At 41.6% G+C, this 27,150-nt stretch overlaps 2 protein-coding genes across 2 annotated transcripts; one reads left to right on the top strand and one right to left on the bottom strand.

Annotated features, from left to right (window-relative positions):
• Positions 1-632: 632 nt before the first annotated feature.
• On the top strand, positions 633-8,796 carry LOC110494090 (oxytocin receptor A-like). The gene is made up of 2 exons (XM_021568799.3): positions 633-1,668; positions 6,707-8,796. The coding sequence occupies exons 1-2, from the start codon at positions 738-740 to the stop codon at positions 6,964-6,966; spliced, it is 1,191 nt and encodes a 396-aa protein (XP_021424474.1). The 5' UTR covers positions 633-737; the 3' UTR covers positions 6,967-8,796.
• Positions 8,797-12,292: 3,496 nt separating this feature from the next.
• On the bottom strand, positions 12,293-15,456 carry LOC110494091 (caveolin-3-like). Its single transcript, XM_021568800.3, has 2 exons — positions 15,134-15,456; positions 12,293-13,604 (listed from the first exon to the last, which is right to left on the bottom strand). The coding sequence occupies exons 1-2, from the start codon at positions 15,254-15,256 to the stop codon at positions 13,263-13,265; spliced, it is 465 nt and encodes a 154-aa protein (XP_021424475.2). The 5' UTR covers positions 15,257-15,456; the 3' UTR covers positions 12,293-13,262.
• Between the last annotated feature and the right edge of the window lie 11,694 nt (positions 15,457-27,150).

Here is a 27,150-nt window from a genome sequence, read left to right on the forward strand (position 1 = left end):
CTCCTCCGCCGAGACGATAGTGCTACCAATAAGGATGCGGGACACATTGCGCGCGGGCAGAGGGCGGTTCGAAGCTTCTTCAATTTGGTATACTGTGCTTGAAGCATTTCATTAGACCTCATGCACGCTGCACAGACACCTAGGGATGCGGTAAGCAAAAGCCTTTATTGAAAAAATATCTGCACACGAGTTGTGTAAGGTTGGAAGGTCTCAGTCTTTATAATACGGTATGTAAAGGAATATTAATTATTCTAAAGTTATCATTTTGATCATGATTAGCATGTATGATTGGAATTATAATTAGTCAGATTATTGTGATTATTATAATTAGTCTATTATTTGTAGCCTATTAATATTGGCGACATTGATTGATTAATTGATTTCGCTAGTATAATTGCACATTGCGCATATCATATATTTATGTATTAATTCATCCATGTTCGATTTTTTTTGTCACTTTGACTTGTAAACAGTATTTTTGTTTTTGTTTACCTAGAACGTGGGCCTATCTCTCATAGACTACGCCTAATTGGGACACCTCCTTACTATTGGAATTAACCGTCGAAACACGTAAACGGAAAACAAACTTGTTAAACTTTGGAAAAACGGGAAATGATAAATAAATGAACAAGGAACAGATGAGTATCCAGTAAGTCTCTCACCTCACTGATCTCTGGTGCTGGAAGCAGTGTTTTTGCGCTCAGGGTGAAACGCTTTAGTGGCCAGTTAACGAATGAATGATGGAGGACCAGCGAGACCAAGACGTGTGGGCGATGATGAACGATTCATGGACCAACTCGAGTCGCGGTGGAAACGAGACGGGTACCAGGAACCAGACCGGCGTGAACCCCCTGAAGCGGAACGAGGAGGTGGCCAAAGTGGAGGTGACCGTTCTTGTCCTCGTCCTGCTGCTCGCGTTGGCCGGTAACCTTTGCGTCCTCTTGGCTATACATACGAGCAAGCACAGCCACTCTCGAATGTACTACTTCATGAAACACCTCAGTATTGCGGACCTGGTGGTGGCAATCTTCCAGGTCCTCCCGCAGCTCATATGGGACATTACATTTCGCTTTTACGGGTCTGATTTACTGTGCAGGCTGGTGAAGTACCTACAGGTTGTCGGGATGTTCGCGTCCACCTACATGCTTGTTCTAATGTCCATAGACAGATGCTTGGCGATATGTCAGCCCCTTCGCTCTCTGCACAAGAGGAAGGACTGTTTTTATGTGATTGCTTCTTGGATGCTTAGTCTGGTTTTCAGTACCCCTCAAGTGTACATATTTTCCTTGAGGGAGGTGGGCAACGGAGTTTATGACTGTTGGGGAGACTTCGTAGAACCCTGGGGCGCCAAGGCGTACATTACATGGATTAGTCTTACAATCTACATCATTCCAGTGGCTATTTTAAGTATTTGCTATGGCCTGATAAGTTTTAAAATATGGCAAAACTTTAAAATGAAAACCAGACGGGATCAGTGTATGTCTCTGACACCGCGGACGTCCAAAGGTGCAGCGCTCTCTCGGGTGAGCAGCGTGAGGCTCATATCAAAAGCGAAGATCCGAACTGTCAAAATGACTTTTGTCATTGTCGTAGCTTATATTGTTTGTTGGACTCCTTTTTTCTTCGTACAAATGTGGTCGGCATGGGACCCTGCTGCACCCAGAGAAGGTAAACTATAAAGGGCTTTATGCATGAATTATACACTGCTTTATATATGGATGGGGTTATAAGGAGGGAGTCAGAGAGAGTGACATGTCATTAGTTGGAGAATGTCTCATTCTCCTGTCTCTCTCCTGGTGCTATTTGTCACTATCTGAACAGGTCAAATGTTGTTTTAGTAAGAGAGTTATGGATTTGCTCATAAGAGGGAAGAGGGCATTTTCAATGGCTTTTTGATCCGGCTCAAATGACCGGCTCAATTCTGTCTTATGTAGCAAAATTTGATTTATTTTTTATTTTTTACATTGGATAAAAGTAGAGACTCAGAGCTAGAAAATGTTATATTATACACTACAGTTGAGGAACAATGGAAAGTAATTCTGCTTTGAAAGTTGATAAACTTGTAACCCCACTTTTGAGAAAATGGCCATTGAATGTTTTAGAGAGCTCTTCTTTCTCTACACCCATTCAGAACCATTCACACCCTCTTAAACCCGATCCCCACCCATCTCTTTAAGGATTCACATGTGAGGCCATGTGCTAAACAGAGTGAGTACGGTGGTGTACTAAACAACCAAAGATTGGTTGGTTTTAACTACGTCTGTAAACAGTTACATTATGACTGATACAGTTACATTATGAACATTCTATTGTTGTCCATTCTATTGTCGTCCGACATCAAACTTGTTTTTGTCGTTATGAAAAAGTATGAACACAAAAATGACGGGCTGCATGACATCAACAGCCTGGTGGTCCAAAGAAAGCGGGTATATTTTAACACCAATAAACTCATCTGTTTAAAAATGAATTTAGTATATGTCAATCTAGAAAACCAGGCAACTAAAAGCAACTTTCTAACCAATGTTTTTGTTTGTTTCTAGCTTGTTAGCTAGCTAGCTAATGTTAAGTTAGCTGGCTAGCCAGTTCAAATAATGACCATATCATATAGCTTACAACACCTTAACTTTAGCTAATTTGTATTCATTATTACAGGAAAATAAACTCACAGCAAGATCCTTATTTACAAGTTAATGGTGAGCTAATTGCAGAAAATAGCTTACGGTTGTGAGTGTGACAAAATAAAAGCAGGGCATTCTACCGGAGAAATTTAGAACTTAGACACTGTCTCGTTGGGCTAAAGTTATATCCCAATTTGACTTTAGTGCAGGTCATGTTGTTCTTCACAAAACCGTCTCTGGTAAACACACACACTGTATCAAATAAATCAAAGTTTATTTGTCACATGCACAGGATATAGAAGGTGTAAATGGTACAGTGAAATGGTTACTTGCATGGTCTTTTGTTTAGAAATGTAATCAACTAGTTAGCTAAACAATGAACCATAATCCCAACTCATAATGTTACTATCCTGCATGAATCTGTAGCTAAAGCTAATCAACTAAGTTCAATGTTAGCTAGCTAGCTAACATTGGGCTATAACTAGCAATGCAAATGGTTCTGAGATACCAATAATATTACTACACAGAACGTACACATAACGTTAGCTAGCGAGCTAACAGTATGCTTTAACTTGCAATGAAAATTACTTTCTGACAAATTTAGAAACGTATAGTATCTGAAAATCTAGCTAGCTAGACTATCTTACCCGAATAAATTGAAAAAAACTTCTCCCTCTCTGTCACAGATGCCATGGTTGCCCTTAGTTTGAAGATGTAATCCAGAGACAGGTGTTCTTTACAACAGCCTTTTGTGCATTCTTTTTTCGACTCCCTTCCCATATTTGCAATTAAACACTTTTACAGTTCTTCGTGGTATCTTTCCAAAAGCCGTGTTATGAGGGATTACCTACACATACTGAGCAGCTCAAATTATAGACAGGAGCATGCTACATGTCAGACCTATCCAAACTCATTATCGGCATGTCCAGCCCATCCATTATCTAAGCCAATCATGGCAAGAGGGAAGATTCCTGTCTTTTTCAGTGGCTAAACCAACTATGATCGTAATTTAACCATTTTATTTGTATTAACAGATGGCATACAATTGTGTTATTAAGGCACATGAAAGTTCACATGTTCCAGGCATTTCTGCCGAAAAACGCATTTTGATAAAACATTTACGTTTTTGTTCAAATGCCTCTCCTGTAAAGTAGTGACGTGCGACATATGCCTAGTTTTCTTAAATGAGTCACAAATGCCAACATGTATAATATAATCACAACCGGCAGTGATTTGGAGTCCCATAGGGCGGCGCACAATTGGCCCAGCGTCGTCCAGGTTTAGCCGGTGTAGGCTGTCATTGTAAATAAGAATTTGTGCCTGACTTGCCTAGTTAAATAAAGGTAATACATAAATAATAATAGTAAAGTATATGGACACCCCTTCAAATTAGAGGATTCAGCTATTTCAGCCACATCCGTTGTTGAGAGGTGTATAAAATCGAGCACACAGCCATGCAATCTCCATAAACAAACATTGGCAGTAGAATGGCGTTACTGAAGAACTCAGTGACTTTCAATGTGGCACAGTCATAGGATGCCACCTTTCCAAGTAGTCAGTTTGTGTCATTTCTGCCCTGCTAGAGCTGCCCCGATCAACTGTAAGTGCTGTTTTTGGGAAGCGGAAAGTCTAGCAGCAACAATGTCTGAGCCGCAAAGTGGTAGGACACAAGCACAAAGACCCGGACCACCAAGTGCTGAAGCCCGTAGCACGTAAAAATCATCTGTCCTTGATTGCATCACTCACTAATGAGTTCCAAACAGCCTCTGGAAGCAAAGTCAGCAAAATAACTGTTTGTCGGGAGCTTGATGAAATGGGTTTCAATGGCCGAGCAGCCGCACAAAAGCTTTAAATACAATCCATAAATACACCTCAAAATGGAAACAACCAAATTAGGGGATGAGGAGGAAAAAGTAGCAGTTATACATTCCAATAGCCCTGAAGAGCCCGTTGAGCGTTAGGGGGGGTAAATGTACTGTGACATCAATGTGTCAGCCTTGGGACCTCAGGAAGTGGGGGAAGCTGTGAGCAACTCAGGTTTTGAATGAGCACTGTAATTTGAAAAGTCAAATCTAAAAAATAAATGTATGTTCTTGACATGGCCTATCTGTGTAAAAATGGCTCCTTCAGCCAACAAAAAAGTGTTTGAAAGCTTCAGCCCCCTCTTTTGTTTACCCATTCATCAGTAAAATGGGATTTTCCACCGGTCTGGGTTCAAATACTATTTGTAATACTTTCACATACTTCGACTGTGATATGTGATTGTATCACTTAGCTGTCTTAAGATGAATGCACTTACTGTAAGTTGATCTGGATAAGATCCTTTGATAAATATAAAAGTATGCTTGATTTAATGTAGCTTGCATGTTGTAATGAACCAATAGCAAAATGCGAACCCCGCCCACCTGGTACTCCAGGCATGCTAAAGCAAAACATCTATGTATTAGAAAGATTTTAAAACTTTTTTGAACTTAGGTCTGATGTCGTGTGGTCATGGCCATGCCTTAGGCCTTCGGTCCATAAGTGATATAGATGGTGTCTGTGGCAATGATTTGCACTGGTGTCTGCCTGAGTTGTCACCGTGAGCCTATTTGTCAGCTTAGCTCTGAACGCCTGTCAAGGCCATTAATGTTGAGGAAATAGAACAGTGGATATACTGTATGACTATGTCGTTTGGCGTGTGATTCATTCTCTGGATGGTGAGAATCATGAGCTGGTCCATGCTTCATAATGGCCATGGCCTCCTGCGCCAGGCTAATCTAAAATTCAAGGCCTTATTTGGGCAAAAGTCCATTCTCCGTGCTCTCTCCTCCGTCCTCTCTCCTCCATGACCCGGAAACCGAGTCCTTCCCAGAAGAGTTTTAAATCTGCCAAAACCCACATTGAATCAGCTGCTGTTTTCATGAAGGAGAAAAGCATGCAAACATTTAAAAGCAATTAACTACTTATCCCTTTATCTATACAATGTCTGCACAACAAACTGTATTTGCTTTTATCACTTTATACATTTATTCTGGGATTCCACCCTGTAAACATAATTTTCCTGAGGGAGCACGACAAGGAGTCATTTCATACAAGCGCATTTTCGTCCACTTTCCCTCTCCTGGCCGCCTCTCCGAGATTACCTTTGACCTTTTTTCAAAAGGAAGCCAGAGAGGACAGAGGAGGAGGATGCAGAGTTGAGCTAATCTAATTGAGAAAAGGCCTGTGTCTTTGCACAAATTAAGATCCAAGACCAGAGAAGGATTTACAGTCTTAATGACAACATCCAGCGAGATGGCCTCTCTCTCTCTCTCTTCCTCTCTCTCTCCCTCTTCCTCTCCCTCTTCCTCTCTCTCTCCCTCTCTCTCTAGTCTAGTGGAGGTAGCCCAACACAATATTAATTGGATGATTTCAGGAATGATGAGTGCACCTGACAAGAGTCTCTCTCTGTGCATGATTAATACATGGGTACGCCCATGGTGACTTATAATTGACACCTGTTCAGCTGTTCAGCTCTCAACTCTCCTAATTGATTATTATTATTATTTTAGCACCTAGCAACTCAGACGCTCATTGGTGCGCACGAGCAGTGTGGGTGCAATGATTGAATAACACGTATGTGTAAATTGATTTTTGTAGAGTTCACGCACGCGACGCGACTGGTGTGGTCAGCATGTAGGGTCATGTATAAAGATGCTGGGCAGGCCATTATTTTGGCTACCGTGGCTACAGGGCATGAGTGGTCACTGAATGGTTTGCATGAAAACAATGTAAACCATATGCAATGGCCGTCTCAGTCACAAAATCTCAATCCTATTGAACACTCATGGGAAATTCTGGAGCGATTTCCGCCAACAATAAAACACGACATGATGGAATTTCTTGTGGAAGAATGGTGTCGCATCCGTAGAATAGAGCTCCAGACACTTGTACAATCTATACCAAAGTGCATTGAAGCTGTTCTGGTTCGTGGTGGCCCAACGCCCTATTAAGACACTTTATGTTGGTGTTTCCTTTATTTTGGCAGTGACCTGTGTATTGAAAGCTGTCGACAGGTGAAAATTACAGTATTTATAAAGCCTTCCTTCTCTCTCTCTTTATCCTAGACATGGCGTTCATCATTGCCATGCTGCTGGCCAGTCTGAACAGCTGCTGTAACCCGTGGATCTATATGTTCTTCGCTGGCCACCTGTTCCATGACCTGATGAGGTGCTTCATCTGCTGCTCCTCACAGTACCTGAAGGCCTCACAGTGCGGAGGGTGTGACCGCCAGCAGAGCCGCAGGAGCATCTCCACCTCCACCTCCACCTTCGTCATCAAGAACCATAGTAGTCAGAGGAGCATCACTCAGACCACCAGCACATGAGGAGTGAGGACCATGGAGGAGATGAGTTGGGGTGGGACAGGAACTCACTACTACTGAAAGCCCTTCTTCATATCAGTCAAAGAGTGGGTTGCATGGTGAAGACTTAGATCTTCACCATGCAATGCTTATCGATGGGGTGGGCCAGATACCAGCAAGAGGTGCAGCACACAGATCTCCAGCACATAAGACCATGAAGAGAGGTTAAGTTGCGTACTCTAAACCTGAAAGACCTTCATCCGAGGCTTGGTGTGGGCCAAGTACCCCTGTAAGACCAGGGCCTCATTTCCCAGAACCTTTGTAGCGTTAAGATCATCGTTAGAATGATCTTACGATGTATCTTTAGTAGCCAAGCTGTTTCCCAAAACCATCATTACTAAAATTGCACTTGAAAACCCTCATTAGTTTCCGAATGCCTCAGACCACTCGTAGAACAGCTAAGTGCATAGTTAGTGTGCATTGCCCTTTTATTCACAGAATATCTTAGCCTAAACATCTTGATTCTATGTTCAGCCCTCTGTCTGACTGTGACCGCCGATAACTTCTGAGCGAAGTTCAATACAGATATAAAGTGGCCCAAGTATTTGCCATTGTTATAAGTGGAGGATAAAACAATGCTTCAAATTAAAACTGAGATGACTTCATTGAAAGATAAATAGGCTTCATGGGCCTATTCAGTGCCTTCAGAAAATGATCACACCCCTTGACTTTTTCCACATTTTGTTGTGCTACAGCCAGATTTGAAATATCCCATAATATCAAAGTGGAAATGTGCTTTTAAAAATGCATAAAAAATGAAAAGCTAAAATGTTTTGAGTCAATAAGTATTCAACCACTTTGTTATGGCAAGTCTAAATAAGTTCAGAAGTAAAAATGTGCTTAACAAGTCACATAATAATTTGCATCGAGCCACTTTGTGTGCAATTATCTGTAAAGTCCCTCAGTCGAGCAGTGAATTTCAAACACAGATTCAACCACAGAGATCATGGGGGTTTCCAATTCCTCGCGAAGAAGGACACCTATTGGTAGATGGGTAAAAAAAACATTTAGACATTGAATATCCCTTTGAGTATGATGAAGTTATTAATTACACTTTGGATGGTGTATTAATACATCCAAATACATCCAGTCACTACAAAGATACAGGCGTCCTTCATAACTCAGTTGCAGAAGAGGAAGGAAACCACTTAGGGATTTCACCATGAGGCCAATGGTGATTTTAAAACAGTTACAGAGTTTAATGGCTGTGATACGAGAAAACTGAGGATGGATCAACCACATTGTAGTTACTCCACAATACCAACTTAAATGACAGTGAAAAGATGGAAGCATGTACAGAATAAACAATATTTCAAAACATGTGTCCTTATTGCTATATGGCACTAAAAGTAAAACTGCAAAAAAATTGGCCAAGAAATTAACTCTATGTCCTGAATACGAAGTGTTATGTTTGGTGCAAATCCAACACCTCACTTAGTACCACTTTTCATATTTCAAACATGGTTCTGCATCATGTTATGGGTAGTGTATGCTTGTTATCGTCGGTTATAACATTTACTCTGTGTTTTAGTCTCACAAACCTCTCCAGCACCTTACTGAAATCCCTCTAAAATGAAAATTTTCTGAGGAAGAAATGTACTTTGCCCATAAGTTGTTGTTATGGTATGTCTTTGTAGCACACATATTCATTCCTGTTTCATTTGAGTTTTCCATATACTGTACAGCTGATGATCAGACTGTCAGTCAATGTGTACCATAAATTAAAGATTTTCATCTCTACCTGTATTGCTTTTTTTAAGGAAAATATTAAAAGAGACTGTGTTTCCGCGCAAACCTTTCCCCTCCTCCTCTTCTTCAGCAAAAAAAGGTTATATTGAATTCTTATTATATACACTTGACGTAAGATTTGTTTCTACACACAGCTCTATTACTCTCTGTATTTCTCAGGTCTAGGTAGAGAAACTCAGCAGAGCTTATTCACACACCAAGCTGACCTTTCAGTCACCACAATAACAAAATGGGAAATAGAATGAAGTTTCGCAATGAAACCTGTTCTCTTGGTGACCTTACTGCTCAGCCAGGGATATTGCATTGTTATTGATCTCTACACAGAGAGATGTTAGATTAGATTGCCTATATCTTCAAACCATGGAGGGGATATTAAAGACACTTTATTGTTATTTATCTAAGGCTGTGTGTCCCAATTTGCACCTTTTTCCCTATACACTGCACTACTTTTGACCTGGGCATATAGGGTTCTGGTAAAAATGTAGTGTAGAGGAACAGGGCTCAATTTCTGACGCAATGTAAGTTATACTGTAGCTTTGTAAAATAATAAACGTGCATATGCTTTGAAATGTGCTCCAACACATGTATATTTTTTCTTTATTGTTGTGTGGGTGATTACAGTAGATCAACGCAGGTGTTATTTTGTGTATATATGTATCTGCTCATTCACCTTTCCAGTAGGTTTCACCAATCTTTTCTAGCGTGAGAGCTACTTTTTTTTTTTTAATTATGAAACGTTGCGAGCTACAATTGAATTTCATAGCTTTTAAATAGGCTATTCGTTTTTCACCTTCGAAAATAATGGTTAATAAACAACTCTAATGGGGCCCCATACATTTTTGAAAATGATGTGTAAGACTGCCTGAAAATGTCAGACTATTTTGACCTTCCATGGTGACATAACCATGCAGGCAATTCGTTAATAGACCAATAAGAAAGATATTTCCAAACCTTTCTGTCAATAACAGCACATTTTCAGTTTTCCCCTCCCCACTCAGACCACTCCTAGACAATCCTAGTTAAATTATTGCTCGAGAAATTGGTCTTTGTTAAGAAGCAATTTTATTTTATTTTTGAATATTTAATTCGGAAACAATCACAGCAAGGTACTTAAGTGTTACTCAGAAATGATTTGATTTTGAGATAAAGGTCCAATGTATCTGTTTTTAAGTAGGAGAAGAATGTGTTGGTCTAGCTGATCTTCTCCTGTTAAGTGTACTGCTGCAGCACATGTCATGGCAGAGTTTTCAAAACAAGGGCCACCCAATTGATGCAAATTGTCATAATATCAGGTAAGCCAGCCTGGTCTTATAGACTAGAGGTAACATAGTAAATGTAAATCCGGAACACTCAAATTAGTATGATACTGTATGTTACGTTTGGTATGGTTACGTAAGACAGATGGTTACTTAAGGCAACAACGAAAGTGGGGTAGGCGTATAAAGCGAACGTCTAGCAACCCAAAGGTTGTGAGTTTGAATCAACTACTTAATATTTTTTAGCTACTTTGCAATTACTTAGCATGCTAGCCAACCCTTCCCACAAACCCTAACCCTAACCTTAACCCTTTTAGCTAACTCTTCCCCTAACCCTAACCTTAACTCTTTTAGCCAACCCTTCCCTAACCTTAACTCTTTTAGCCAACCCTTCCCCTAACCTTAAACCTTGAACCTAACTCATAAACTTAACCCTAACCCCTAACCCCTAGCCTAGCTAATGTTAGCAAGCTAGCTGACGATAGCCACCTCACCACCTAGCTAGAATTCGTAACATATCATATGTTTTGCAAATTAGTAACATATAATACAAATTGTAATTCGTAACATACAATACGAAATTGGTGATATACATCCACAAATTAATAAATACCATTTGAAACATAACATATCATACTAAATGGGGTGTCTCGGATTTAAGTACAGAATAAAACAAAATGCTCTGAGACCAGGTTGCAGCGGTAAGCCTACTTTGCAGTTATCTACCCACTAGATGGTTATCATTAGCATCGATAACTGGCTACATACAGAATGATAGCCAAATGCACGCACCAAATGGACAGACGGGAAATATTGCTGGAAATGAAGTGGTAGATATTGTGTTACCATTGGCTTTACAAGCAATAGAGGCTAACCAGTAGTGGGATAATGTCAATTTGGCTTTGATTGGATAGTAGCTTTGTGTTGATGGAAGTTTGTGATGGAACACGTTAAAAAAATGCATGTACTTTCAGAATTGCTTGGCGAGGTACTCATAGGTGGGCTGAGAGCTAATTGGTAGCTAACGATCTACCTGTTGGAGACCTCTGACGTACAGTGTTCACAATATATTCAGGAAGTAAAGATTCCCTTTATATCAATTATTTATTTCAATGTAAATAGAATAAATGTATCACTAATGTATGAGAAAAAAATAAAGGATTTGTGTGTGCTTCATTTTCTGTTCTTCTTAATGCATAGATAGAGGAGCTTGGTCCATCCACACTAAATAAGTTAATAAGTAGTCAGATTGTTGTCAGTATGAATGAATGAATGAATGAACAAATGAATGAATAAGGTGTCATGTTTGTAAAGGTCTTGTTTTACTCAAGTCCTCTCAATGTCTATGATTCAGATCAAGTCACTCCCTGCCAGATAGCATTGAACAGCATGTAGAGGCTGGAAAATGTACCATTTAGTTCTACCTAGTGGCCAAAAAGGTTTATGTCTTTCAAAAAAAAGTGTGGATTTACTCTGAAGCTGGGTAGTGTTCTTTAGGGCTCACAATGCAAAATGTTTTGCAATGAAAAACTAAAATGACTGTTTCATATTGGACAAGTCCAGGTAGTCACTCCGTGTTTCAATCCTTTTTCCCCATTTGATCATATCATATTTTCTGTATTTACTACATGTGCCCATCTCATTCATATACAATTATTAGAGTTGTTTTTGAAATAGGTCACTCTAATTATATCTACTGCCACCACTTGTCATGCGCATATTGGTCATATGGGCGGGTATTCCAACAGTTTCCAATGTAATCTCATTTTTTACTGTTGTATAGGAACTTGAACAGATTTGTATGTATATAACCCGTTATGACCATATGCACCTCTGTGATTATGCGCAAATGGTAATTGAATTGTTTCCCCACCCACCATGCGTCGTGTGCGTAATGGTCATTTGAACATCTTGACCATGTTTTGTTATAATCTCCACCCGGCACAGCCAGAAGAGGACTGGCCACCCCACATAGCCTGGTTCCTCTCTAGGTTTCTTCCTAGGTTTTGGCCTTTCTAGGGAGTTTTTCCTAGCCACCGTGCTTCTTCACCTGCATTGCTTGCTGTTTGGGGTTTTAGGCTGGGTTTCTGTACAGCACTTTGAGATATCAGCTGATGTACGAAGGGCTATATAAAATAAATTTGATTTGATTTGATTTGAATTTGATGTGAGGTGAAATGTTTAGATTTTAGGATGTGAGCACTCAGTCATTGTCAATAAAGCAGTGAATTGGGAGCATAAACAGTGTGTGGGCCTTCCTGTTTAAAAAAAAATAAAAAATAAATTCTTTATCTAAAATTGGATTTTATGGTGTATCTTTGGATCAGATTACAGAATATTCCTCATCCTTTGTTGATGGTTACCTGGGTTGAATAAGACCAAACGTGGCGTCTTTATACATTTCATCTCTGGGTCATAAGATTATTTTCTGTTATGGCTAAACATGCTGTCAGTTCCTATAGATTGCATTTCCATATCATTCAACAAATAGATACATTAGGTATAATGTTCCCCATTGGTACTAAGACATGAGTGTGCAGATCCATCTGGCCTCACCCTTGCCTGAACATACTGGGAATTCTTTCACTAAATATTTTCTATATCAATTACGTACTGTAGGCAAGTCACAACTAGCGCTAAAGACTGACATAACAGCTAACTGTTACAATAATTCATTTGTTGTAGAATCAATGTGTGAAAAATGACTAAAAAAAATTACAAAAATAAAAAATAACACAACATATCTTTTTTTTTAAATAAAGTTTGTAAAATAAAGTATGGAATACCATTATATCAATCATGGATGAGTGTTTTTTGTAGTGTACCATGTTGTATAGACCATAATTGACCCCCCATCTACATGTACAAATGTACAGTAGGACCTTATTTTAAGGCAGTTTGCCACAGCAGGAAAATAATCCTGCAACAACAGGGACTTGAAACATTTTAAAGTAAATTCTGACATTTTAAAGTGGGAATTAAAATTTTTAGAAGGCATTTTAAACCTTGAATACACTAAACATTTGCAATTCTCAGCAACAAAAGAGAGGTCAAATTAAGAGCACTATTCTTTTTGTCTTCCGATTGAACACACTAATCTCTATCAATCACAAGCTCTTTTTGGAAAATGAGTCAGACCCAGCATCAGTAACCAGACATGTGGCCAGGGAAGTGGCCTACTTTAGAGTGGAGAGTAGACAGTGCAGCACCATCACTACCCTATCCAATTATTAATCTGACCCATGCTTCTGAACCTTACACATCCTTCTGTAGCACCACCCGAACATTTGAGAATATCTTTCCCAGGGCTTCAAATAGTGGGTCGCAGAAGATGTGTATGGCCAGGGAGTAGATACGGCTGAAACACTGGGACTCTATCATGCAGCTCTTAATGCACGGCACCACAGCCCAGATGTGGCAGAAGGAGAGGCAGGCAAATAGGAAGCCCCACAGTAGAGCCATGGGGATCCCCAAAATGGCAGACAGGATACGGTAGCACCAGTATTTGGACACAGTGAAGGTGGTGTAACTGGCCTTCCACACCCCGTCCAGACTGTGAGTCCCGTCAGGCTCAGCGATCACGTCCTCAAAGTCCACCTGCAGTTGGAGACAGAGAGGCCATTGTAATTGATATCAGAATTCCACTTCTGACACAAATGCTAATTAGACAAGACACCATTATGCTAGCTTCAGGCACATCTGTACTAAAATAAAACCTAATGTCTTACTCAAAGCATTATGGGTATTGTAGTACATCATGCTACAGCCATCCACAGCTAGACCTTCTTTTAGATAAATCATTTTTTGCGCAAAACTGTTGCTTAACCATCATTATATTGTGTGATACCTCTCACTGTCCAATGCAAATACTTATATCACGAGCAAATACCTTAAAGTAACTGTCCAGTGAAAATATCAAACAGAAATAGTTTTTTTCTCATCCTATACTCATATTTGTGGCCAAAGTATACATTTTAGAGGACAAAAAAAAACTTTAAAAGCCTGACCTCAAACTTGTATCTCAAACAGACCATTTCAAAATGTCTGCTATTTCCTCAGAGGATGATGTTATCCTCGTGAGGAGGATGAGCTGGCCAATCAGCGGTCTATTCGTATTAATATTTTAATGACCAGTATATGCCCACACCATTCTGTTGTTGAAATACACCCAGACTAATCCAACACAGGAGAAGCTTTTTAACATACATAATTTGACAATTTTTGTAAGGAAAATTATTTCACTTATATGGTAATTCATTCTGGGTCATATTTCATAGAAATCTGGAGACACTGAACAGTTTCTTTAAGTAATCACTTAAGACAGACCAATTGGATACATTCTCACCGCATGAACACATAGATGTTCTCTTTCTAACATCCTGCCTATTTTAAAGTCACAGATCTAATTAATGGAACAGTATCTGATATCACTAACGGTACTTATGAATACACTTACTGTATATCTATACAGAGGCCCATGTGTGCTTTAAAAACCACTAAGGCTGAATTTTTTTATTTTATTTCACCTTTATTTAACCAGGTAGGCTAGTTGAGAACAAGTTCTCATTTGCAACTGCGACCTGGCCAATGCTTAATGAGCAAATCAAAGAATACCACAGAAAACCATCAAAGACATTATGTTAAAATAACAAGATTAGAACAAATTCAATGATGGCAGTATTGGCAGATAAACATGTTTAACTGCATCTCACGCCCTTACATTGGCCTTCCCAGAAATAGAGCTACTATCTGTAGCTGGGCTGGTAAAACGCTATAGGAATACAGGCTATTTCAGGGAACATTTTGATGGGGCACAATCATAACCCAAAGGATACACTGCCAGCTCAAGATATCCACCTGGCTACTCCATAGCACGAGCAATAAATAATAACTGAATAAATCATTAACATAGACCAATGTGCGCATATAACAGAGTGATTCCAGTCCTTCTCCTTCCAACCTGACTCAGAACCCTCTATTCAATGAGACAACAAATTGCAAAACCAGAAGCTCTGTCACTGACACAAAAAAAGACATTTCCAAGTCCAGTCCGGGGCGACAATACTTCAATAGGCCCATACTTAGCTATCTGGTGCGCACACGCACGCACACGTAATGTAGCCTACCTTCACTACATCCTCGTTGACTTGCTTGGGGTCTCTGTTGATCAGGTCAATCTCTTTATGATGTCTGTCCGTCTGGAACTTCTGTTCATAACCGTTGTTGATGTCAGCCATGGTCACGGTCATAGGATAGTCAGAGGAGGGCGGCAGAGAGGTACAAGGCAGGGCCCAGGTCCTGGAAGAGTACAGGGGTCTGAGAAGAGTGGTCTGAGCAGGGCTGTTACCTATCCTGGAGCTGGGCAGTAGTAGATGTAGTAGTCAAAGGGGCAGAGTGGGGAGTGGGACAGGGAGTGGCTGTGCCCAGGCTTCTGGATCACCAATCACGTGATGTCACTCCTGGAATTCCAGCAGCACCCAGCAGGCAGCTGCAACTACTGACAGCCCCTAGATGTCCTGTCAGACTGTAGCCACTGTAGCCATAGAATAGCATAAACACACAAACACACATAGACTACAGGGGCAGCAGGTAGCCTAGCAGTTAAGAGCGTGGGGCCAGTAACTGAAAGGTCGCTGGTTCGAAACCCTGAAATCTGCCGTTCTGCCCTTGAGCAAGGCAGTTAATCCCCAACAATTGCTCCGTGAACATTGACTAAGTCAGCCCCACTTCTCTGATTCAGAGGGGTTGGGTTAAATGTGGAAGACACATTTTGGTTGAATGCATTCCCTGTCCCCTTTCCTACATATGCTGTGATGACAATATATTGTAAACACACACACACACACACACCGGTGTGACATTCAATGTATGATACTCATACTAAAATGTTTATTCAATTCTACTGTGCCATTTACTTTATGTTCATATTCTTCTCTTTTCGTATTTCTTATTGTTGTTGCGTTGATGCGAAAGAACCTGCAAGTAATAATTTCAGTGGACGGTGTATACCATGCGTATCCCATACAACTATGAAAACTTGAAACTTGACACTTTCTATGAGGCATCTATCTATTCATAGTGCCTTGTGATACACTACCAAGATATGTTCTGGTTATTCCCTCTATGGAGAGACTTATAGTATATGTCTGAGCGGGTGGATCTGCTGCTGGGACAGAGAACTGTGCAACGATCTGAGACTGACATGTATGCCTATGCAGTATGATACATTGACTCCTACACATTCAGTTGGGAGCCGAGTGTGGTGATAAACAACATAACAATTATTTCCCTTCTAACATTAACTCCATAAATCTAAAACACAACTTGGCAGGAGATGTAGCATGCTGCTGATAATGGAATATACCATGAATATCTGACTGTTTTTTTCTTGTCACTCACACCTGTGTTTCCACAGCAACCATGTCATTAATTAAGTGACACTCTTTTCATCGCCATTGCAGTATACAGTTATAGAATGGTAGGATGACTTTACAACAACAACAAAAATATATCTGCTTTATTTCAATCACAGTTTCCCCTTTCGCTTGATTATAATATCCATGGGGTTGGGTAACATGATATTTTGCTTTGTTTTTTAAAAGTGGTACCGTATAAACAAAATGTTTGATTTATTCCTTCACACCCATGCTTATCTGATTATGTAAAATCAAGCCTTTTTATGCTAACATCAGTACAGTACAACCGCCTCTCCTCATAGGAGGTCTGGAGTATTGCAGCTAATTTTGGTATTTTTTTTATTTAACCTTTATTTAACTAGGCAAGTCAGTTAAGAACAAATGCTTATTTTACAATGACGGCCTACCAGGAACAGTATTGTCAAGCAAATCACATTCAAACCAACCACATTCAAACTTGTTTTTGCATGGACTCCGGCTACGTAATCTCAATATCCATCAACGGACTGAACATACTCTCCTGCTATCCGCCTCACCCAATGTGGTACGGATCTGCTATTTGTTATATTTTAGAACCGGAACCCCCATCAGAGCTAGTCAGCTAACTAGCTACTAGCTAGTAGTCAGTTAGCCACTGCTAGCGGTCATCACCGTTAACTCGGACATCAGCCAGCCTCAGCCCAGTCAATTCCTGCCAGTCTGCACAGCGCAATATCAACCCAGAGCATATCGGACTGTTTTTTCTCTACCACATCTCCGGATTGCTACAGCAAGCGCTGAACCTTTACACAGGATCATCACAGCGAGCTAGCTGCTATCTGAGTGGCTACTCCTGGCTAATGTCTCTGTCCCGAAGCAAGCACCAGTTAGCCTCGAGCTAGGCCCGTCTCCCGGCTAACCGGAGAGGTCCATCAGCCAATTCTTGGGCTACAATACCTCTTTTGCCAATTGGCCTGGACCCTTTACTGCCGACACGGAGCCCCACCGATCCATCACGACTGGTCTGCCGACGTAACCGTCCGAGGTGGATTCAACAGGCTCTTCCGTTGCGACGTCCCCGGAGGCCCATCTGCTAGCCCCGGCCCGCTAGCTGTCTGAATCGCCGTGTCTCCAGCTCGCCTAGCATATTAGCGACTACTGAATTGGCTCACTGACTCCCATCTATTGCTACTCACTGGACCCTATGATCACTCAGCTACACATGCCACATGTCAATATGCCTTGTCTATAGCTGTTTTGGTTAGTGATTATTGTATTATTTCACTGTAGAGCTTTGTTCCACCCACCCACACATACCTCACCTGGCTTAAATGGTGCCTTTAGAGACAAAACCTCTCTCATCGTCACTCAATACCTAGATTTACCTCCACTGTACTCACATCCTACCATACCCTTGTCTGTACAGTATGCCTTGAATTTATTCTTCCGCTTAGAGAAATCTACTTCTTTTACTCTCTGTTCCGAACGCACTAGACGACCAGTTCTTATAGCTTTTAGCCGTACCCTTATCCTACTCTTTTTCTCTGGTGATGTAAAGGTTAACCCGGGCCCTGCAGCCCCCAGCACCACTCCCATTCACCAGGCGCTCTCATTTGTTGACTTCTGTAACCATAAAATCCTTCATTTCATGCATGTTAACATTAGAAGCCTGCTCCCTAAGTTTGCTTTATTCACTGCTTTAGCACACTCTGCCAACCCGGACGTCCTAGCCTTGTCTGAAGCCTGGCTTAGGAAGGCCACCAAAAATCCTGAAATTTCCATCACTAACTAAAACATTTTCCCACAAGATACAACTGCCAAAGGGGGCAGAGTTGCAATCTACTGCAGAGATAGTCTGCAGTTCTGTCATACTATCCAGGTCTGTGCCCAAACAACTCAAGCTTCTATTATTAAAAATTCACCTTTCCAGAAACAAGACTCTCACTGTTGCCGCTTGTTATAGACCCCCTTCATCCCCAGCTGTGCCCTGGACACCATATGTGAATTGATTGCCCCCCATCTATCTTCAGAGTTTGTTAGGTGACCTAAAATGGCAGATGCTTAACACCCCGGCCGTCCTACAATCTAAGCTAGATGCCCTCAATCTCACACAAATTATCAAGGAACCTACCAGGTACCACCCTAAATCCGTAACCATGGGCACCCTCTTAGATATCATACTGACCAACTTGCCCTCTAAATACACCTCTGCTGTCTTCAACCAGAATCTCAGCAATCACTGCCTCATTGCCTGTGTGCGCAATGGGTCCGCGGTCAAACGACCACCCCTCATCACAGTCAAATGCTCCCTAAAACACTTCAGCGAGCAGGCCTTTCTAATCGACCTGGCCCGGGTATCCTGGAAGGATATTGACCTCATTCCGTCAGTAGAGGATTCCTGGTTGCTCTTTAAAAGTGCTTTCCTCACCATCTTAAATAAGCACGCCCCATTCAAAAAATGTAGAACTAAGAACAGGTATAGCCCTGGGTTCACCCCAGACTTGACTGCCCTTGACATCCTGGGGCATTCCGCATTAGCAAAGAATAGCCCTCGTGATATGCAACTTTTCAGGTAAGTCAGGAACCAATATACTCAGTTAGTTAGGAAAGCTAAGAAAAGCTTTTTCAAACTGAAATTTGCATCCCGAAGCACTAATTCCAAAATGTTTTTCGGACACTGTAAAGTCCATGGAGAAAAAGAGCGCCCCCTCCCAGCTGTCCATTAATAATTTCAATAAGCATTTTCCTAAGGCTGGCCATGCTTTCACCCTGGCCAACCCTACCCCGGCCAACATCTCAGCACCCCCTGCTGCAACTTGCCCAGGTCCCCCCCTCCTCCCCGCTTCTCCTTCAGCCAAATCCAGATCCCTACAAATCAGCTGGGCTAGACAATCTTGACCCTATGTTTCTAAAATTATCCGCCGAAATTGTTGCAACCCCTATTACTAGTCTCTTCAACCTTCGAAATGGTCTGAGATCCCCAAACATTGGAAAGCTGCCGCGGTCATCCCCCTCTTCAAATGGGGAGACATTCTAGACCCAAACTGTTATAGAACTATATCCATCCTGCCCTGCCTTTCTAAAATCTTTGAAAGCCAAGTTAACAAACAAATCACAGACAATTTCAAATCCCACCGTACCTTCTCCACTATGCAATCTGGTTTCTGAGTTGGTAATGAGTGCATCTCAGCCACGCTTGAGGTCCTAAATGATATGATAATCGCCATCGATAAAAGACAGTACAGTCGTCTTCATCGACCTGGCCAAGGCTTTCTACTCTGTCAATCACCACATTCCTATCGGCAGACTCAACAGCCTTGGCTTCTCAAATGACTGCCTCGCCTGGTTCACCAACTACTTCACAGATAGAGTTCAGTGTGTCAAATCAGAGGGCTTTTTGTCCGGACCTCTGGCAGTCTCTATGGGGGTGCCACAGGGTTCAATTCTCGGGCCGACTCTTTTTTCTGTATATATCAATGAAGTCGCTCTTGCTGCTGTTGATTCTCTGATCCACATCTACGTAGACGACACCATTCTGTATACATATACCTTCTTTGGCTACTGTGCTAACAAACCTTCAAACAAATTTCAATGCAATACAACACTCGTGAGCTGGGTGGGCATTCTATGTTGTGTGTCTGGTTTGTCTATTTCTATGTTTGGCCTGATATGGTTCTCAATCAGAGGCAGGTGTTAGTCATGATTGGGAACCATATTTAGGTAGCCTGTTTTGTGTTGGGTTTTGTGGGTGGTTGTTTCCTGTCTTTGTGTTTTCTGCACCAGTTAGGACTGTTTCGGTTTTCACGTTTATTGTTTTGTAGTTAGTTCATGTCAAGTGTCTCTTATTAAAGAACCATGAACTATAACCACGCTGCGTTTTGGTCCGCCTCTCCTTCCCAGGAAGAAAGCCGTTACAGTGTTGTTTTTGTTGCATTGGTTTGCTTTATCTTGGCCAGTTCGCAGTTGTAAATGAGAACTTTTTCTCAACTGGCCTACCTGGTTAAATAAAGGTGAAATAATAATAATAAAAAGGACTGCTATTGCTTGTCCGGAAAGTTTTGCCGCCCTGGAGCTTGCACCTTCGTTGCTGTGGGGTACCTGTGTCTGTGGCAGTTGTGCCTACTCCTACTCCTTCTCCACCAAATCGAAGTCGATGTCGGCAACCTTCCGTCCCTGCTCTGGATCGAGCGGGGTTTCTCCATCTGTCTGAGGCCTGCACCATCCTGTGAAACGTGGGAATGGATTTCCTTGTCCTTCTCTCCAGCTCTGATTTTGGGCAGATCTATGGTAAGAAATGTGACTGTTCCTGGTTGCAAAACAATGTCCTCTCCCAGAGCTCAAGTAAATGACATTACTATGCTGCTTCCAAATGTACTACACCAAGACATGCACATCGATTCTATCGTAGTGAGTTTTAATGACATTATGAAGGGCAACTCTTAACAGCTGAAACTGAATTTCAAAGAGCTGATTGACTCTCTGCTAGACACTAATAAAATACCCATCATATCTGGCCCTGTGCCCTCTCTGAATCGTGGCTTTGTATGTTTTAGCAGGAATCTCTCTCTTCACTGCCTTACGTGATTATTGCAGCTCAATGGGTATAACTTTTGTTGACAATTTCGATACCTTTTGGAAACAAAACAAATTTTATGAGGATGGGATCCACCCAAATCATTTGGGTCCCTGGATCCTTTCACAGCCTTATAAGGCTGCGTTGAGACAATGACTTATCAATGACCCAAGCCCAGATCAGTTAATCACTACCATTATGTTGTAATCATATGTAGCTTAAGAAACAAGGTTCATGAAATGTAATAACTTGCTAGTAACAGATGAGATTCATATTCTGACTATCTGTGAGACCCCCTTAGACAATACCTTTGATGAAAGTAGTAGCAATACAACGTTATAACATTTACAGAAAATACAGAAATGCCAGTGGTGGAGGTGTTGCTGTTTATATTCAGAACCACATTCCTGTGAAGATTAAAGAGGATCATGTGTTCAGTACTACTGAAGTAATATGGCTAAATCAAATCAAATCAAATTTATTTTATATAGCCCTTCGTACATCAGCTGATATCTCAAAGTGCTGTACAGAAACCCAGCCTAAAACCCCAAACAGCAAGCAATGCAGGTGTAGAAGCACGGTGGCTAGGAAAAACTCCCTAGAAAGGCCAAAACCTAGGAAGAAACCTAGAGCGGAACCAGGCTATGTGGGGTGGCCAGTCCTCTTCTGGCTGTGCCGGGTGGAGATTATAACAAAACATGGTCAAGATGTTCAAATGTTCATAAATGACCAGCATGGTCGAATAATAATAAGGCAGAATAGTTGAAACTGGAGCAGCAGCACAGTCAGGTGGACTGGGGACAGCAAGGAGTCATCATGTCAGGTATTCCTGGGGCATGGTCCTAGGGCTCAGGTCCTCCGAGAGAGAGAAAGAAAGAGAGAATTAGAGAGAGCATATGTGGGATGGCCAGTCCTCTTCTGGCTGTGCCGGGTGGAGATTATAACAGAACATGGCCAAGATGTTCAAATGTTCATAAATGATCAGCATGGTCGAATAATAATAAGGCAGAACAGTTGAAACTGGAGCAGCAGCACAGCCAGGTGGACTGGGGACAGCAAGGAGTCATCATGTCAGGTAGTCCTGGGGCATGGTCCTAGGGCTCAGGTCCTCCGAGAGAGAGAAAGAGAGAAGGAGAGAATTAGAGAACGCACACTTAGATTCACACAGGACACCGAATAGGACAGGAGAAGTACTCCAGATATAACAAACTGACCCTAGCCCCCCGACACATAAACTACTGCAGCATAAATACTGGAGGCTGAGACAGGAGGGGTCAGGAGACACTGTGGCCCACTCCGAGGACACCCCCGGACAGGGCCAAACAGGAAGGATATAACCCCACCCACTTTGCCAAAGCACAGCCCCCACACCACTACAGGTTCATCTACCTCAACTAAAGCCCATTCTTGTGGTAGGCTGCTATAGACCACCAAGTGCTATCTGGATAACATGTTTGAAATGCTTGATAATATATGTGATATCAACAGAGACGTATATTTTCTGGGTGATTTATATATTGACTGGCTTTCATTAAGCTGCCCACTCAAGAAAATACTTCAAACTGTAGCCAGTGCCAGGTTATCAGTCAACCTACCAGGGTAGTTACAAACAGCACAGGAATGGAATCAACATGTATTGATCAGATCTTTACTAATGCTGCAGAAATGTTCTTGAAAGCAATGATCGCAATATAGTAGCTATATTTAGGAAAACCAAAGTTCCAAAGGCTGTGCCTAATTTATTGTATAAAAGGTCATACAATACGTTTTGTAGTGATTCCTATGTTGTTGATGTAAAGAATATTTGTTGGTCCATGGTGTGTAATGAGGAGCAAACAGAAATTGCTTTTCCCTGGTTACTAATAAGCATGCACCTAATTAGAAAATGACTGTACAAACTGTTAAATCCCAGTGGATTGGTGAAGAATTGAAAAATGGTATGGTTGAGAGGGATGGGCCGTGGAGGCGCACTGGAGGTCTGGAGCGTAAAACTGGCACAACGTGTCCTGGACAGATGACAACCTTCGCATGGCAAGAGCGGGGAGCTGGCACAGGACATACCGGGCTGTGGAGGCGCACTCGAGACATGGTGCTTAGAACCGGCGCAGGACGTACTGGGCCGTGGAGGTGCCCTGGAGGTCTGGAGTGTAGAGCTGGCACAACGTGTCCTGGACAGATGACAACCATCGCACGACAAGTACAGGGAGATGGCACAGGATGTACCGGGCTGTGGAGGCGCACTGGAGACACGGTGCGGAGAACCGGCACACATTGTACCGTAACGATGACACTCTCCTCAAAGCGAGTGCGGAGAGCTGGCACAGGAGGCGTCGGACGGCTAACACGCTCCTCCTGTCTTGCCTCTCCAGCCAAACCAACAGCTCTTCCGCTTCACTCTCTTCACATTTCACCAACCACTCCTCGAAGGTCTCCATCTCACCCCTCTGTTCACCCTCTCTCAATCTATCCAACGCTTCCTCCATGGTCTCTGACTCAGCGTCGCCGACCACCCCGTGTGCCGCCCCCAAATTGTTTTGAGGCTGCTTCTTGGGCCTACGTCGTGGCCGTGAACCCTGGTGTCGTCGCTGTCCCTCCTTTGCTGCTTTCGCCTGCTTCCATGGCAGGCTTTTGTCTCCTGACAATATTTTGTCCCAAGTCCAGGATATCCTCCACTCCCAGGATCCCTGCTCCTCCTGGGCACGCTGCTTGGTCCGTGGGTGGTGGGATCTTCTGACACGATCGTTGTTGTAAGAATCGGACCAAAATGCAGTGTGGTTTGGGTTCATCATCTTTATTTAACTTCTCTAGGGTACGTGGGACGCTAACGTCCCACCTGACCAACATCCAGTGAAAGTGCAGAGCGCCAAATTCAAACAACAGAAATCTCATAAATAAAATTCCTCAAACATACATGTATTATGCACCATTTTATAGATAAACTTCTTGTTAATCACACCACAGTGTCCGATTTCAAAAAGGCTTTACGACAAAAGATGCAATGCAATTATGTTAGGTCAGTACCTAGTCACAAAAACACAGACATTTTTCCAGCCAAAGAGAGGAGTCACAAGAAGCAGAAATATAGATAAAATGAATCACTAACCTTTGATGATCTTCATCAGATGGCACTCATAGGACTTCATGTTACACAGTACATGTATGTTTTGTTTGATAAAGTTCATATTTATATCCAACAATCTCTGTTTACATTGGCACGTTGTTATGTTTGGCCTCCAAAACATCCGGTGAAAGTGCAGAGAGCTCAATTTACAGAAATACTCATCATAAATGTTGATGAAAATACAACTGTTATGCATGGGATTGAAGATATACTTCTCCTTAATGCAACCTTCTGTGTCAGATTTCAAAAAAGCTTTACGGAAAAAGCACACCATGGAGTAATTTGAGTACAGCGCTCAGAGACCATAACAAGCTAAACAGATACCTGACATGTTATGGAGTCAACAAAAGTCAAAAATAGCATTATAAATATTCACTTACCTTTGATGATCTTCATCAAAATATACTCCCAGGAATCCCAGTTCCACAATAAATGTTAGTTTTGTTTGATAAAGTCCATCATTTATGTCCAAATACCTTCTTTTTGTTCGTGCATTTAGTACAGTAATCCAAATGCGCAGGCACTAGGTCCAGACAAAGTCAAAAAAGTTATATTACAGTTCGTAGAAACATGTCAAACGATGTGTATATAATAAATCTTTAGGATGTTTTTATCAAACTTCAATAATGTTTAAACCGGAGAATTCCGTTGTCTGTAGAAATGAAAAGGAACAGAGCTAACTCTCACCGGCGCACGCCTGACTGAGCACATGGCCACATGGTTTTTGCCTGTCATATGAGTTATGTTATACTCACAGACATCATTCAAACAGCTGTAGAAACTTCAGAGTGTTTTCTATCCAAATCTACTAATAATATGCATATCCTAGAATCTGGGCCTGAATAGCAGGCACTTTACTCTGGGCATGCTTTTCATCCGGACGTGAAAATACTGCCCCCTCCCCCAAAGAAGTTAATGTGAACCGGCAAAAAAATAAATAAAGAAACGAACGTGCAGTGCAGTGCTCAAGGCAACTATACACAAACAAGATCCCACAACAAACAGGTGGGAAAAAGCTGCCTAAATATGATCCCCAATCAGAGACAACGATAGACAGCTGCCTCTGATTGGGAACCATACCAAGCCAACCTAGAAATAAAGCAACTAGAATGCCCACCCGAGTCACACCCCGACCTAACCAAAATAGAGAATATAGGATCTTTAAGGTCAGGGTGTGACACTTTCATTGAATCAGATGGCTCATTCATCATAAAACTGACTGACTTTGCCAACTACTTTAATCATTTTTCAACTGGCAAGATTAGCAAACTTAGGCATGACATGCCAGCAACAAACACTGACACTACACATCCAAGTATATCTGACCAAATTATGAAAGACAAGTATTGTAATGTTGAATTCTGTAAAGTGAGTGTGGAAGAGTTGAAAAAATGATTGTTGTCTATCCATAATGACAAGCCACCGGGGTCTGACAACTTGGATGGAAAATTACTGAGGATAATAGCAGACAATATTGCCACTCCTATTTGAAATATCTTAAATTTAGGTCTGCTAGAAATGGTGTGCCCTAAGGCCTGGAGGGAAGCAAAAGTCATTCCACTACCTAAGAATAGCACGACCAATCAGCCTGTTACCAACCCTTAGTAAAGTTTTGGAAAAAATGTTGTTTGACCAGTTACATATCTATTTTATAGTAAACAAATTGACAACAGACTTTCAGTACACTTATAGGGATGGATATTCAACATACACAGCATTTATACCAATGGCAGATGATTAGCTGAGAGAAATTGATTCTAAAAAGATTGTGGGGGCTGTTTTCTTTAGACTTCAGTGCAGCCTTTGACATTATTGATCATAGTCTGCTGCTGGAAAAATGTATGTGTTACGGCTTTACACCACCTGCTATATTTTGGATAAAGAGTTACCTGTCTAACAGAACACAGAGAGTGTTCTTTAATGAAAGGCTCTCCAACATAATAGAAACAGGAATTCCCCAGTGCAGCTGTCTTACTTTTTTCTAACTTTACTAATGACATGCCACTGGCTTTGAGTAAAGCCAGTGTGTCTATGTATGCGGATGACTCAACACTATACACATCAGCTACTACAGCGACTGAAATGACTGCAACACTTAACAAAGAGCTGCAGTTAGTTTCAGATTGGGTGGCAAGGAATAAGTTAGTCCTAATATTTCAAAAACTAAAAGCATTGTATTTGGGACAAATCATTCACTAAACCCTAAACCTCAACTAAATATTGTAATAAATAATGTGGAAATTGAGCAAGTTCAGGTGACTAAACTACTTGGAGTTTAAACTACCCTGGATTGTAAACTGTGATGGTCAAAACATATTGATAAAACAGTAGCTAAGTTGGGGAGAAGTCTGTCCATAATAAAGCACTGCTCTACCTTCTTAACAGCACTACAACAAGGCAGGTCCTACAGGCTCTAGTTTTGTCGCACCTGGACTACTGTTCAGTCATGTGGTCAGGTGCCACAAAGAGGGACGTAGGAAAATTGCAATTGGCTCAGAACAGGTTAGCACGGCTGGCCCTTGGATGTACACAGAGAGCAAACATGAATAATATGCATGTCAATCTCTCCTGGCTCAAAGTGCAGGAGAGATTGACTTCATCACTACTTGTATTTGTGAGAGGTATTGACATGTTGAAAGCACTGAGCTGTCTGAACAGACCATGGCAGGCGCAGAGTACTACATAGAGTGATGACTACATGGAACTCTATTCCACCTCAGGTAACTGATGCAGGCAATAGAATCAGATTCCAAAAAACAGATTAAAATACACCTTGTGGAACAGCGGGGATCGCGAAGCAAAACAAACATAGGCACAGACACATGCATAGACACACATGATAACATACGCACTATACGCACAAGTACACATGGATTTTGTGTTGTAGATATGTAGTAGTGGAGTATGGGCCTGAGGGCACACACTTGGTGTGTTGTGAAATCTGTTATGAATGTATTGTAATGTTTTTAAAATTGCATAACTGCCTTAATTTTGGAAGGAAGAGTAGCTACCTTGGTAGCAGCTAACGGGGATCCGTAATAAATACAAATACAA

Source organism: Oncorhynchus mykiss, chromosome 17 (assembly GCF_057628025.1).
Source record: "Oncorhynchus mykiss isolate SJ-2025 chromosome 17, ASM5762802v1, whole genome shotgun sequence".
NCBI lineage: Eukaryota > Metazoa > Chordata > Actinopteri > Salmoniformes > Salmonidae > Oncorhynchus > Oncorhynchus mykiss.

Bases quoted from the DNA above. Each gene is read 5' to 3' on its own strand.
- LOC110494090 (XM_021568799.3), top strand. From the start codon at position 738: ATGATGGAGGACCAGCGAGACCAAGACGTGTGGGCGATGATGAACGAT. The intron at 1,669-6,706 runs GTAAACTATAAA...TCTTTATCCTAG, and splicing joins CCCTGCTGCACCCAGAGAAG to ACATGGCGTTCATCATTGCC.
- LOC110494091 (XM_021568800.3), bottom strand. From the start codon at position 15,256: ATGACCGTGACCATGGCTGACATCAACAACGGTTATGAACAGAAGTTC. The intron at 13,605-15,133 runs GTAGGCTACATT...CTCCAACTGCAG, and splicing joins TCAACGAGGATGTAGTGAAG to GTGGACTTTGAGGACGTGAT.